At 49.8% G+C, this 14,727-nt stretch overlaps 1 protein-coding gene across 2 annotated transcripts in view; it reads left to right on the top strand.

Moving 5' to 3' along the window:
* Ptgfrn (prostaglandin F2 receptor inhibitor) overlaps nucleotides 1–14,365 on the top strand; it is a 75,058-nt gene extending 60,693 nt beyond the window's left edge. For both annotated transcript variants that reach the window (XM_042279607.2, XM_006989089.4), the window contains exons 7-9: nucleotides 3,740–3,847; nucleotides 8,249–8,554; nucleotides 11,008–14,365. In XM_042279607.2, the coding sequence (XP_042135541.2) occupies nucleotides 3,740–3,847; nucleotides 8,249–8,554; nucleotides 11,008–11,174 (581 nt within the window). In that variant the 3' untranslated portion in view covers nucleotides 11,175–14,365. The remainder of the gene's footprint in view (nucleotides 1–3,739; nucleotides 3,848–8,248; nucleotides 8,555–11,007) is intronic.
* The last annotated feature ends 362 nt before the right edge of the window (nucleotides 14,366–14,727 follow it).

The following is a 14,727-nucleotide window of genomic DNA, read 5'->3' as shown; positions in this document are numbered from 1 at the left end:
ACATTAGTTATATCAATTATGTGGTAGAGGGGAGATATAAAATCCTTTGTATATATTTCTGGGTTAGGGATGGATATTGGGTCTATTTCTTAATTCTTTAAATCTCAGTATGGCAGCTAGTCATCTCTTTACTTCCAGGTTGAATAGATTGCCTAAAAACTGTATTCTGTCTGTAGAATTGTCAGTCTGTCCCCATCTGAATTAGAAGCTGCCACCTGATGATTGACAGCCCAATGCTAGGGACCCAGATCACCTCCCTAGTAAACAACTGATTTGGTCCCAAAGAACCTTTACTTCCTACACATCAGCACTCTCCTTAAGATCCATGACAAAGTCCACCCTGGCTCCACCCTCCTGTCACCCAATCTCCAGCCTTGGTCTCTTGTTAGATCATGGCTTAGGTGCTGACCTAAGTATCAGGGTTCAAATGAGATTAAAGCATAATGAGGTAGGCATCATCCTTTTAAAAGAGTAGCAAATTTTTTCTTTTTAATACAGGAGTTTGTAAATAGAGTGAAGGTGCTCAGAAGTTAAAGGCACTCCTTCTGAGGTCAATTCCTAGTGCCCACATTGCCGTTCACAACTGTGCATAACTCCAGTCCCAGGGGAGCTGACGCCCTTTGCTGGCCTCCATGGGAACGACACATGTGATGCTCAGACATACACACAGGAAAAACGGGCATACACTTCAGATAAAAATAGTACTTAAAAAATTAAAATAGAGCCATGCCATAGAAAGTAGAGCAGTCACACCCCCACCCTCGCCCTGCCCTATGAACGCTAATTTAGGTTGTTCATCTTTCTGGAGCTTTTCCTCTGGTGGTCTCTTCATGACTTGGGAATCTTGGCTATCCGTAAAATTCTGTGACCCACTTCCTCCCCCCTTTAATCGTTTTTTCCTGTTACAATAAATGCCAGGTAGACGCTCTCGTAGTGACTGCAGAGAGTGGCATCACTGAGCTGAGACCCCATGGCTGGGGACCAGATGGGTTACACCATTTGCTTACACACAAATGCTGCCTTTCCAGCCTTTTTCTAGGGTGGGGGTGTCCATGTTTGTATTTGAAAGGTAAGTGGTCCCTATACTCTCAGCTGACTAGGAATTCAGGGACCCCTAGTGACTCTGGCCGTTCACCGAATTCTCAAGACGTAGTCTGTGGTCTGCAAAGTTAACCAGACAAATTCCCTCACAAAACAGCATTGCCACAAAAATTGAGCATAATGAAAATATTTCTAAATATCCCATTATTCTGGGATAATGGCCATATTACCATTGAGCTATTGATTTCATTAGAAGGAAATCCACCACTGTGAGCTGTTCACCACAATGAAGGCCTTCTTTCCCAGCCCTGTCTGCAGTGTGAGACAGAGCACAGACCCTCCCTTGGTTCCCACGGCAGCCACCAGTAGGGAAATGGGAGTTATGACTTGTGCTCCAGAAGGCATTTGGGGTTCTCTTTGGAAAAATAAAGAAAAGTGACATTTGTTCAAATTAGGTAAGTCTTTCTTCATTGTTTCAGATAAGAAAAATACATATATCAGTTGAGCATTTCAGTGTTTGGTCACTTGGGGTCCTCTTAGAAGGGGCCTGAATACTTTCAAAGAAAGCCCTTAGCCAGAGTTATTACAATGAAGTTTCTAATCTACGGGAAAATTATAATCCTCTTGTTCACCATGGCCACTGACACCCTGAACCGACAGAACAACATTCCCAGTCATTTCCTCAGAACAGGTTCAGAGCAGTGAGGCTGGCCCTGTCCTCCACACAGCTGTGGGCAGAGTGGGGCCAGAGCATGAGAACCTAAGGGAGCTGGGGCCAGAGCTGAGTGTCTGTAGGAGATGATGTCCCCTGGGACTGCCATCCTGCCATGTTCTCAGCCCCTCTGGAGTGAAGTCCCCAGGTCTCCCTAACACACTTACCTCCATAACCACCTTTTCTTTACCTTTCTCTCTGAACTACACAAATTATTCATATCCTTAGTGCTAGGAAAGCAATTTAATGACTTCTTATTAGTCATCAAATTGAAGGGAAAAGAGAGCCAGAGTCATTTCAGCTCATTGCCTCATGACGGTGTAACCTTTCACACACTCTCCTGAGCGAGTACCTTTTTATGGATGCTTAAAAACACACTTTGGGGTACATTTTCCTTTCCAGTAATCTGAACAAGAAAACAGTAATGTCCCTGTTCCTCAAGTAAGCTTTACCTCAGCTTCCCAGGCCATCTATCTGTGCTCTACTGAAAATCCAAGTAGAATCCCATAGCACTGATGTTCTAGAACATTCTTTCAGTTTTTCCTATTCCTAGATTTTAGAAGTTGGGATGATAAGGTTAAATATTAAGCTGTGGGGCTGTAGAGATGGCTCAGCTGCTCTTCTAGGAGACTCAGGTTCGATTCCCAGCACCCACATGGCAGCTCACAACTGTAACTCCAGTTCCAGGAGATCTGACACCCTCCTACAGACATGCAGGCAGGCAAAACACCAATGCATATAAAATAAAAATAAATAAATCATTTTAAAAAAGCATTAAGCTGTTAGGATCAGTTTGGCTTGAGCTATGTAACGCCCTTAACCTAGGAGGGAATCAGAGATAGGTTCATAGTGATCATTAGGCCACTGTATTCTTGTGGGGAGACAAAGCCTATCTCAGTGGAGGTTGAGATTGTGTGTGTGTGTGTGTGTGTGTGTGTGTGTGTGTGTGTGTGTGTGTGTGTGTGTGTATCTCAGTTATAGTTCCGCAGCAGAATTGACTCCAAAATATGGCGCACTCCTATACGCACCCTGCCTCCTCCAAATTGGTTGGTCTTTTAAATGACTCTCCAGGCTGTCTCTGTTCCCTGAAATTGTAGTATCCTCTCAGTGCCCCCTACTATACTTTATCTAAACATTGGCATTGTTGGGGCACGGGCGGTGTGTGTTCCGTCTCCTAACTGGGTTTCAGCCCTTTAACTCTGGGGTCTCTGTCCCCATCAGTACTGCAGAACATACTGAGGCGGTGAACATGTTCAAGGTCTGCCCCAGAGAGCTTGCAGCCTTAGAGACACCCGTGAAGACAGACAGACCAGAGGAAGAATGACACCATTAGAACTTTCAGGATGGCTCTGTAAAGCCCTTCCTCCCATTGTCCTGGAGATGAAACCTTGCCCATGCTAAGCCTGTCCCAAGCTGTGTTCCTAGCTCTGTGAATCTCTGTAGAAAAGATTAGCCTTGCCAACAGATGCCTCAGGATTGTGGGCCCATCCCTCCTACATTCTCTGCTTGGTGCATTCAGCAGCCAGGTGACGTCCCTCTCTCATTGGTTGCTCTGGTCTTAAAGGAGCATTAAAGGCATTAGGGTGTTGTCCCTGTTCCTGAGCAGTCACCCAACTGGGACCAAAAGCATGTGTGGTTCAGTTCCTGACCCTCTGGCTCTAACCCACCCCGGCTAGTTTGAACTGCATGGAACCAGGAACCAGCCTAAGCTTACCAGCAGGGAGGGGAGCATATTCTACCAAAGGAGCTGTGGTCGTCAGGCAGAGACAGTTCAGTTCAGGTTTAGTCAGGACTGAATTCGGGTAGGTGTGCCCCATGCCGGTGTCTCTGAGTAGAGAAAAGAGATCGTAGAGTAGACCTGCTTTCTGAGCCCTCTAGACCAGGTCCCAGGAAAGAGAGCCACATTTGAGACGCTGTTGGAGCTTCAGGAATGGGATTTGAACGTGTGCGAAAGAGTAATGCAGCTGAAATGTCACTCTCTTCCAGGTCCCGTATTTAATGCCTCTGTGCACTCAGACACGCCGTCAGTCACCCGGGGAGATCTCATCAAGTTGTTCTGTATTGTCACTCTGGAAGGAGCAGTGCTGGATCCAGGTACCTCCCTCCGCTCTGTCCCCTCCTCCAGTTGCCTTCTGTAAATGTTGTCCTTGTCATTCTCAGTGTGTCACTCAGGTGTGGGGACTAGGGTTTGGGTTGTCTGTCGATCTCCATGTGTCTTAGGTAAGTAGGGTTTCTGTTGATGTGAAGAAACACCATGACCCAAAAGCAAGTTGGGGAGGAAAGGGTTTATTTGGCTTACACTTGCACATCACAGTCCATCATTGAAGGAAGTCAGGATAGGAACTCAAACAGGGCAGAAACCATAGATAGAGTGGTGCTGTTCACTGGCTTGCTCTCTATGGCTTGCTCAGCCTGCTTTCTTATAGAACCCAGGGGTGGCACCACCCACGATGGACTTGGCCTTCCTCCATCAGTGACTAATTCGAAAATGCCCTACAGCTGGATCTTACAGAGGCATTTTCTCAGTTGAGGCTCCCTTCTCTCAGATGACTCCAGCTTGTGTCAGGTTGACAAAAGATTAGCCAGGACACCTCTTTTCCTGACTTGGTGCCGGCTTGGGTCTCTGAGGCCGTCTATCTGCTGTGAGATTTGAAAACACTTTTCAGGGCCATCAGGAGATCTCTTCCTGGGTTACTGTGACCTGCCTAGAGACCCACTCACAGGGTCCTCCTTCTCTATGTCATGCATTCATTATTTCTGAGTTCCTTCAGTGCACAAGAGCAGCTGTAGAGCAGTGAACATGTTCAAGGTCTGCCCCAGAGAGTTTGCAGCCTTAGAGACACCCGTGACGACAGACAGACCAGAGGAAGAATGACACCATTAGAACTTTCAGGATGGCTCTGTAAAGCCCTTCCTCCCATTGTCCTGGAGATGAAACCTTGCCCATGCTAAGCCTGTCCCAAGCTGTGTGTCCCTAGCTCTATGAATCTCTGTAGAAAAGATTAGCCTTGCCAACAGATGCCTCAGGATTGTGGGCCCATCCCTCCTACATTCTCTGCTTGGTGCATTGAGCAGCCAGGTGATGTCCCTCTCTCATTGGTTGCTCTGGTCTTGAAGGAGCATTAAAGGCATTAGGGTGTTGTCCCTGTTGCTGAGCAGGACTGTACCCACCTTTGCCTTTTCTCGAAGGTTCTGTGACGAGCCTAGCTTGCTGAGGCCTGCCCTCCTCCCTTACACCCGTTGTGACCCTGACCCTGTCTCGCCCCACCCCATTCCTAACAGAGTCATTCACTTTAGAGCAGCCAGCCGAATCGTGTGAGTTCTTGTGTGGTTGTGTGTGTGTAGACGCCTGGAAGTATGGCCCTGGGGGCACGCAGGCAGGATTTGTTGTTCTCTGTGAAGTGCTGATACACGGGATGGGATGGTGGACCATGCAGGCCTCACCGGTATCTGGAAGTAATCTACTGAGTAGCCCCCACTGTCAGGGTGGATGCCTGGCTCCTTCAGGACTATACCGTTCAGAGGTTCAGATGAACCTGAACATGCTTCCTATGAAGGACCCAGTAGGAAATAGTTTGGGCTCTGCGGGTCATATGGTCCCAGCCACTCAGCTCTGCCTCGGACACAGGGAAGCAGCAGTGGGTGACAATATAAACAAACGAGCATGGCTGAGGAGCAGGAAAACCGATCTCCAGAACAAGGTAGGCTGCATTTGACCTGCGGGCATGGTTTCTTGCCGATACCAGCCTTTGCTCTCCAACGTCCATGTGCTTTAGAAGAGGTGGGAGAAAGGCGTTTGTAGGAGGAAAGGAAGAGAAAGAACCCTCCCCCACCCCCAGCACACACACTTGCACACCCAGGGGCTGCTTAGCTTGTTCACCGGGGTAAGGCGTGAAGAGACTGAAGCAAGCGAGCGGCCACTGCCGTCCTGAAGCTGGAAAGCATAGAGACACAAAGGTACCTTTGCACGTGGAAATGAAGGTAAACGTAGAAAAGATTGTCAGGGAAAGGCATGCAAAACCCCTTTAAAAGTCTGCCTCGGGCATTGCTGTTCTAAAGCTCACTTATGATATATTCAGAAATAAACCCTCCGAATGCTCTTTCTCAGCAAATTAATAGGTCGCCGGTTGTGCCTTTCATGTAGAACTCTTTTCTCCAAGTGTAATTGCAAAAGCTATAGGTAGCCGGTATCTTGCAAATCACAATTTTCCAGAACTTTGCACTCTTGGTCTGTGTGGGTGGAAGAGTCTGAATAATTAAACACAAATTGTGATTTCTTTCTTTTTTTTCCTTTTTTTCATTCATCCTATGGGCTCTGAGAGGGAATTCTCTGTGGGAAAGTTGCATAAGTGGGCTGAGAGCCAAGGCACTCCTGTACCAGGGCAGGAGGGGAGCAGCCAAGCGTGGGTGGCGCCATGGTCCGGCTCCGCAGCAAAGCAGAGTGAGGATGAGTCATGGAGGGCTTTCTCCAGAGTGTGCTGTGAGGGCGCGAAGGAGCGGAGCCCCAGCAGCCATACTAGTGGGACTTGGAGCTGAGGGCCACAAAGGAGCTGGGCTTTCGTGTCCTTGGCGGAAGTTAACAGTGTCTTGTAGCCTCCATGAGGCATTTCTAGCAAGTAAGGTGGCTCTGGAGAGGTACGGTTAGAGAGTGTCAGCATCTAGAACCTACACCAGTGTATGCGGTGGGATGAGGTGGCTCCGCACAGCAGCTGTCCACATGAGGGACCCACAGCCTTGACAGCAGAGAGTCATGCCCTTCCTCCCAGCAGCAGCTACTTGTCTGGCCAGGTATGGAGATGAGGCCAGTCACTTAATTATTAAGCACTCACTGTGGTCCAGCGGGGGTTCTTGCAGTGTTTGCCCATGCTCTTAGATTTATTTTTTTAGTGTGTGTGTGTGTGTCTGTGTCTGTGTCTATGTGTGTCTGTATACAAGTGTGTGTCTGTCTGTCTGTCTGTGGAGGCCAGAAGAGAGCGTCAGACCTCCTGGAGTTGGAGTTACAAGCAGTTGTGAGCCACTTGACATGGGTGCTGGGAACTGAACCCGGGTCCTCTGCAAGAGCAGTGAAGTGCTCTTCACTGCTGAACTGTCTCTCCAGACCCCTATCAATTGCACTTTACAGATGAGGAAATTAAGTTGCCGTGAACTAACATGGCTTGTTCAGGTCATGTGGCCAGTAGGCTCTGGGGTTCTAGCCAGGCTAGCTCACCCTACCATCCTATAATGCACAGTGGGGAATACAGTAATGGGAACACCCCTATGCCTAGAGTTTCCATGGGTAGAAGTGCCCACTGTGCCTGGCCCTGGCGGGGAATGAGACAGTTCGCAGTATTCCCTCCATTTCCTGCCCAGCTGGTCTCAGAGACTTACATACTGGGAACTGTTTGTGCCGATGTATGTAGAGTGGAGGAGAGAGATGATCTGCCTTAGTAGTGAGCCGAGAAGGAATTTTCATTTGGACACGTTAGGAAATGCCTACTTTGGGTTCCGCTCAGTCTGTCTTACATGGGTCGGGATAGCATTTGTTTGCCTTGTAGTGTGTTTTCCAAAGTTACTGGTCTATTTCCACTGAATTAATGTGTGTTATTTTTTGTTGTTCAACAAAAACTGACATATAAAAAGTCCCATGCCAGGGGTGTAGCTTACCAGCAGAGTGCTTGCCCAGCACGGCCCTGGGTTCAATACTCGTAGTGGTTGTTTTTTTTTTTTTAAGGAATTTTGTCAAGCAGATTTAAGACGTAATTGTGTTTCTGATCCACAGTTCTCACATGCCTTCTGGATGAATTTCTCAGCTCAACAGCTGGTATTGGTTGGTACGGTCAGGGGGGGTCTGAGTTCAGCATGTGGCCTCAGTTTCCACAGTCTCTGTAACCACGCCCTTTCTCTTTGCCCATCTTAATTCATTTGAGGCTGTTGGAATCTCAGTTGCACAGCGTACTTCATGATCCAACAGCTTTGCTCTCTGGGACTATTAACTAGGTTCAATTTTCTCAGCTTGATTTTTTTTTCCCCTCTTGTTTTGAACTTAAAACACTTCTGCAAGGGGGAAGAAAAAAAAAAAAAAAACTACAGTGAACAATAAAATCCAAACTGTCTACAGCTTTTAATTTGGTACCGATCATTTTGTGTACATTTTGTTCCTTCACACTTCCACCCTTCCCAGTCTCCTGTTCTTTGGCTTGAAGTGCCCCGGGACCCTGCACACCATACCCTTCACACACAGGGCTGTCTGTGGAGCCAGAGTGACCCCAGGTCTTTGTCCTGTGGTTCCTTAGGGTGGTGGTTAGGTTGGACACTTTGTCATAAGCTCACACACTACTACCTGTGGCTGTGTGGCATTGCCACAGGGGTGAATGTGACACAGTTCATCATCACAGGCTGCTTGAGGCTTCATCTAGAACAGACCCGGCCTGGAATAAGGGTTCCAGACATGGGAGTGTGTAAATCACTTCTGCTCACACACTGACCTCAGCGTTTTGGCTTGTTAATCCACAGACGACATGGCCTTCGATGTATCCTGGTTTGCAGTACACTCCTTTGGCTTGGACAAGGATCCCGTCCTCCTATCCTCCCTGGACCGGAAGGGAGTCGTGACTACAGGCCAGAGGAACTGGAAGAGTACTCTCAGCCTGGAGCGAGTGAGCGTGCTGGAATTCCTGCTGCAAGTGCACGGCTCTGAGGACCAGGACTTTGGCAACTACTACTGTTCTGTGACTCCGTGGGTGAGGTCACCGACAGGTTCCTGGCAGAGGGAGGCCGAGATCCACTCCAGGCCCATCTTTATAACTGTGAAGATGGATGGTGAGCTCCCTCGCTGAGTTTCTGGAGTATCTTCTTGTGTTTTGCTGCAGCACATAGAATCCAGGTTTCCATAGTTTGGTCCAGCTTATTTTTTTTTTTTATCTAGGGCCTGGCTTGGGCCAAAGCAGTTTTGCAAGTTGCTAGCTTTGCAGTTCTGGCCTGGTGACTGCACTGGGAGAAGATTTTTAGGAGCGTTGGCTCTTCTGTGGCTCTGTGGAAACCCACTTCACTGTGGTTCCTAAGGCTGGCGGGGCTCCTGCCGTGTGGGGGCAGAGAGGTCTTCAGGCGAGGCTGTAAAGACTGACTACTCTTGCCCACCTGCTGCCTTTTTGTGATCTCATGTGGCCCAGGCTTGCTTCACAGTCACTGTCTAGCCCAAGGCTGGCCTCGAACTCCTGATCTTCTCACGTCTCTCTCCCATCACATATTGTTTTACTTCTTGGAAAAGAAAGGTTCCCCCAGAGCCACTAGCACAGAGTGGGGACCTCTTGGAACCCCGAGATGGGAGAGTGTCTCTTAGCTTTATTGACCCATACCAACTCCACCCCATCCGGACCAACCTAACCAATCATATCTCTGCCCCTTGAGCATCTCAGAACTGGGCACTTATCCCTTTATTCTCAAGAAACATGTCTGTCCTGTGAAAGCCGCAGAAAGCTACTCCATTTGGAACAACTCCGTGGAGAGAATTGATTCCAGATGCTCCAAGGGTTAGGAGAAGCTTCGACCAAGTGTGTTTCCCTAGTGGCAAATCAGTTTGAGGAGAGGGGCCTTCCAACTCCAGCTCCTCCTCAGGTCCCTCAGTCTTTCTGCTGTGTGACCTTTCCTGGGGAAGTCTACTTTCTAGTCACTGCCAATGAAAACAATGACTAGCCAGAGAAACGATCTCACCCAAGTCCAACTTGGTGACCCAGTGAGTTCATTAGTGCTCCAGGAGTATGGGCAGCCTACAGGCAGCTGGACCAGTGAAGAAGAATCGTCCTCCCACACACACCCCATACACCCACACACCCCACACACTCACACCCCCACACACACTCACACCCCCCACACGCCCCCCCCACACCCACACCCCACACACTCACACCCCCCACATGCCCCACACACATCCACACCCCACACACATCCACACCCCCCCACACCTCACCCCACACACCCACACATACCCACACACCCCATACACCTCACCCACACACACACACCCACACTCACACCCCCCACACGCCCCACACCCCCCACACCCCCCTACACCCACACACCCCACACACCCACACCCACACACCCCACACATACCCACACACCCCACACACCTCACCCCACACACCACACCCCCCCCACATACCCACACATACCCACACACCCACACCCCCCACACATACCCACACACCCACACCCCCCACACATACCCACACACCCACACCCCCCATACCCCCCACACACCCACACACCCCACACACTTCACCCCACACACCTTACCCCACACCCCCACACACCCCACACACCCACACCCCCACACACCCACACCCCCACACACCCCACACACCCCACTACCACCCACTTACATATTGGAATAGAGGGCCTCATGAGGTCCTCCTCCACCCTCTCCAAAAGGGACTGTTAGTAAGCCTGTTCTTCAGAGGGCCTCAAGCAGGTGAGCACAGCCAGTCTGACTTGAAGATGGCAACAACCATGCCCAGCTTGGAGGACAGAGCTCCACAATACTTCCTGAAAAATGTGACAGTAGTCTCGCATGGGGCTGTTAGGAAAATTAGACCATTCTAAACAGTAGGGACCTGGCCAGGGGCAGCATCTGCACCGAATGCTGGTGCTTAGTGGGACTTTGTGGGAGGGAAGATGGGATGGGAGGGATGCTCCTGGGGTGGGATCTCAACTTCTGTCATCTCTGCCTCATTTGCATCTTCAACTCTGCTTGAAGTAACTCCATATGAAAACCCAGATTTACCAAACAAGGAGGGGAGCGATTATTCACTTTGCTCGATAATTTACTATAGTGTTACTTAAAATAGCATCTTTAGTACACTTCAGTTATTTGATGCATAGAATTGATTTATTCAGGTTTTTTTTTTTTTTAAGGATGCATCTGCTGCTCAATGTGCGGTGCCCTTATACTGACTTTTAAAAATCAATCTCCTGCCAAAACCCTAAAAAGAAGCTGACATTCAAAGGCATCAAGTAAAATCTCTTTGCGGTGTTCCCAGCTCTGAAGAACTGAGTGGGGGGACGTTTGCTCATTTTCTTCAATGGAGCTGGGCTACTCCTTTCTGAATCATGTGCCAGGTGCAGGATATGGGATTTATGAGCTCTGATCTCTGCAGAGACCCGACTGGGGGGGGGGGGGGGGGCGGACACAGACAGGGGAGGGAGGGAGGGATCCAGTGCTCCCCAGCACCCTCCCTCTCAGCATTAACCCTTCCGCTTCCTCTCCTCCCCAGTGCTGAATGCCTTCAAGTACCCGCTGCTGATCGGCGTGGGCCTGTCTACAGTCATCGGGCTCCTGTCCTGCCTCATCGGGTACTGCAGTTCCCACTGGTGCTGTAAGAAGGAGGTGCGGGAGACGCGTCGGGAGCGCCGCAGGCTCATGTCCATGGAGATGGACTAAGCGGCCAGCCGCGGAGACAGGGACAGAGAAACATTGTAGGAATGGTGGGAGGGGTGAGAAGAGGACCAGTGATATTTTCAGACAAAGTGTGTTACACTAAAACCAGTCCTCTCTAATCTCAGGTGGGACTTGGCGCTCTCTCTTTTCTGCATGTCAAGTTCTGAGCGCGGACACGTTTACCAGCAGCACACGGCTCTTCTTCCCACGGCACTTTCTGACATGTAACAATCGAGTGTGTGTTTCCCCAGCTGCAGCTTTTTAATGGTTAACCCTGGTCTAATTAGTTTTCTCCTAGAGGCTTATTGACCCTCTGATTTTGTGTGTGTTGATCACTTTTGATTTGAGGGATTGCGGTGAGGAAGGGTGGAGGCGTTCAGAGTTGGTCATCGTGGGTGAGAGGGTAGGTACCTGCTCACCCGAGAGCCAGCATCCATCCACGAGGGACTGGCATCTGTAGAGTTGCTACCTACTGCCCTCCACGCTGGCCCGGAGCTGATAAAGACCTGCTACAAGGCAAGCTGTGGCTTTGACTACCCTGCCCATCCCCCATTTTCAGGAGTTTAAACTATATTAGAACCTAAACTCAAGAGTCCATGACTTCTTGATCCACATGCCTTTTGTGTTTTCCCTTCTTCTCTAGCGTCTTCCGTTTTCGGGTTTGTTTCTGTGAGAATGAGGAAATGGCAGCCCTGGAGTCTAGAATTTGGCTTTCCACCAAGCACCTTATCTTGCCACCTTAGCCTTAAGAATGAGTATGAAGAAAAATCCACTGCCACCTCTGTCCAGGGCAGAAGGTCTGTGAACAGGAGGACACGGGGCACAAGGGAAGGAATAGATGCTCTCTCTCCCTGACAGTTCGAGGCCACTGTGCCCCCAGGGACCCAGGAGGGTAGGAGCAGAGGGCAGCTGAGCCAGGTCCCCTGTCCCTCCTGAGAGGCGCTGTTGCTGGTTGCCACGGGACCGGCACAGTGCCCCACCCCCTCCCCCTTGCCTCGTGAGCTCCTTCACACACAAGCAGATTGCTGCCTGCAGTACTGACTGGCTTCAAGGAATCAGAAATTGCCTAGAGCAAATGTGTGTTTTCGGTGACCTTTGCAGTCCTTGAAGTCTTCAAGATCCCTGCAGGGGGTAGTGAAGAGGGGTGTATTTTGTGGACGTTTGCCTTCGCATTAGGAATATGAAGGGAACCCAGCAACATGTGAGTGGCCTGTAAAATAGGGGTGCGAGCTGCTGGCGCTGCCTGACTGGGCCCAGCAGGGATTAGGACATCAGCCAGACACACCTTGCAGGTCCCCAGGGCCTGCTCCATCCGGCCTCGGCCACTCCGAGTCTCTCACCCCAACACAGCACTGGCCTTCCACAAGCCTCCCCTGGGTGCCAAGGCTGGCAGCCAACTGGTGCCCTCACTCTTCCCTCTGGCTCTGAAGGATTTAACACTGTTGTCTTCCAAAGTGGGGGGTGGGGTGGGGAGAGACTCCTTTGTTTTGAGCAATAAAGTAATCCACATCGTTGGCCATTCACAGGCAGCTCTTTGTCACTGTGGGCCGGGATGGCTGAGCTCCCTCCCCACCTCCCCCTCCCCACCTCCTCCCCTGTGGCCCACGGTGGCCTCTGTCTTCTCCACCCAGGTTCCTCTGCTGGCTGTGCCCACCTGGCGACTGTTCTGCTCCTCTGCGGAGTCTCTCAGCCAGAGGGTCCAACCCAGGTGGGTCCAGCCCAGCCAGAAGGGAGACAGCCATTGCACCCCACGCGAGCAAGAGAGGCCAGCGGAAGAGGGGGAGGCCTTGGCAGATATGGGTGTTTCTGTATGTTACTTCCTTCCTGCTGGTTCAGAGGTGGGGTACAGGTGACTGTACAAACAGGAATTAGGGGAGTGGAGCCAGGTACAGTGTTAGTGACAGCCTTTGAGCCCTGCAGTTACTGAAGAAGATTCCGAGTCATTGTAGCGCAGCCCTCCTTAGGAGGAGAGAGAGACTTAGCCTTGGGTGAGATGGGCCCTGGGTGCACATACAGCCACTGATGGGTCCGAGCCGGCCCTTGATGGGGAGACAGAGTAGTGTTCGGGCCTACCTTTCCCTTTCTCAACTGGTGTTGAGATTTGAGCCTGAGTTGCCGAGGCGCTGGCCTTTATCTTCTGGCCATGCCCAAACCCCCAAGTTGCTTAGGGCTGGGAGATGGGCCAGAAACCCCAGGACCTAGTTCCTTTTGGGACTATTAACATTCTGGGAACGCAAGTCTTTTTAAGTGTGGTCAAACACTCTTGATGTACCAAATAGGGTTCCCCCCATGAAGTGCTCTTCCTGAGCCACACTCCGCCACCCCACCTCCCCATTCCCCGGAAGTACTGGTATGAGGGAAGGCTAAGCCACGCCTTGGCAGATGAAATTGCACTTCTTAAATAGGAACTTTATAGAAGGTTGGGTTTTTTCCCCTAATGGCAAAGATCCTCCCCCCCCCCCCCCGAAAGAGCCTAAGCTACATTCAGATTGAAGCCTAGAAATTACTTTAAATTGTTTACTTTATGATGTTTACACACACGATTCACTTTTTTAAAAAATAAGAAAAATGCAAACTCTGGCTTTTTAACAACTTTTCCGATTTTTCATGCATGGGATATGCTGGCCCCCTGACTCACCAGCTGGATTAAATCCTCATTTAGAAATGTCCCGGTGTGTGTGTGTGTCTTCCCCCTCCCAGCCGCAGGGCTTCCTCCTGCCCAGACCTCTGTCTGTCTCTCTGGTGGCTTTTGCCTCCTGCTTTGCAGACCGCCTGCAGCCATGATTTTGTGACGGCATCTGTGAGCCAAAGACTGCGCCTTTGGAGCAGGAACCATAAGCAATACTACACGACTCGCTACTTCCGGGGGAATTTTTTTTTTCCTTTTTTAGCTTCACCGATGACAACAGAGGAAGAAGGGAACTAGGGTTTAGGTAAGTTCTCCACTGTGTGACCATATTCTCAGTGACACACACGCGTGCAGATCACCAGGAGAACAAGGTTGGGTTTCTTTTCTAGCGTATAACACGAGAATCTGCAGACTTTTCCGTAGACAAAGAGAAGATCTTGTGTATTTTTGTCCATATCCAGTGTTATACAAACTAATTGTGTTGTTTTATACTGTGGCCACAAATATTATGCAATGCACCATTTGTTTTTTGTTTTTTATTTCATTAAAGGAAGTTTAATTTAAATTGAAGTTGTGTGAGGAAGTTGGTGTTGGCTTCCGGGGGCCTTCCTCTCACCAATAGGAGGAATTGTGGCTAATTCCAGGTGCGACGTCAGAACCTTCTGGTCTCTGCCAGTCCTGTGAAAGCATTGTCAGGCGAGGGAGGGGGTTCCGTCAGTACAGTCCTTGCCTTGCCAGCATGGGGACCTGAACACCATCCTCTGAACCCACTGGGTTGAGGGGTGGCTGGAGAAATGGCTAAGTTGCTCTTGCAGAGGATCCCAGTTCAATTCCTAGTACCTGCATGGTGGTTTATAACCATATATATATATATATATATATATATATATATATATATATATATATTATGTACGTGTGTGTGTGTGT

Source organism: Peromyscus maniculatus, chromosome 6, assembly GCF_049852395.1.
Source record: "Peromyscus maniculatus bairdii isolate BWxNUB_F1_BW_parent chromosome 6, HU_Pman_BW_mat_3.1, whole genome shotgun sequence".
Taxonomy (NCBI): domain Eukaryota; kingdom Metazoa; phylum Chordata; class Mammalia; order Rodentia; family Cricetidae; genus Peromyscus; species Peromyscus maniculatus.
This window is presented reverse-complemented; position numbering and strand designations above follow the sequence as displayed.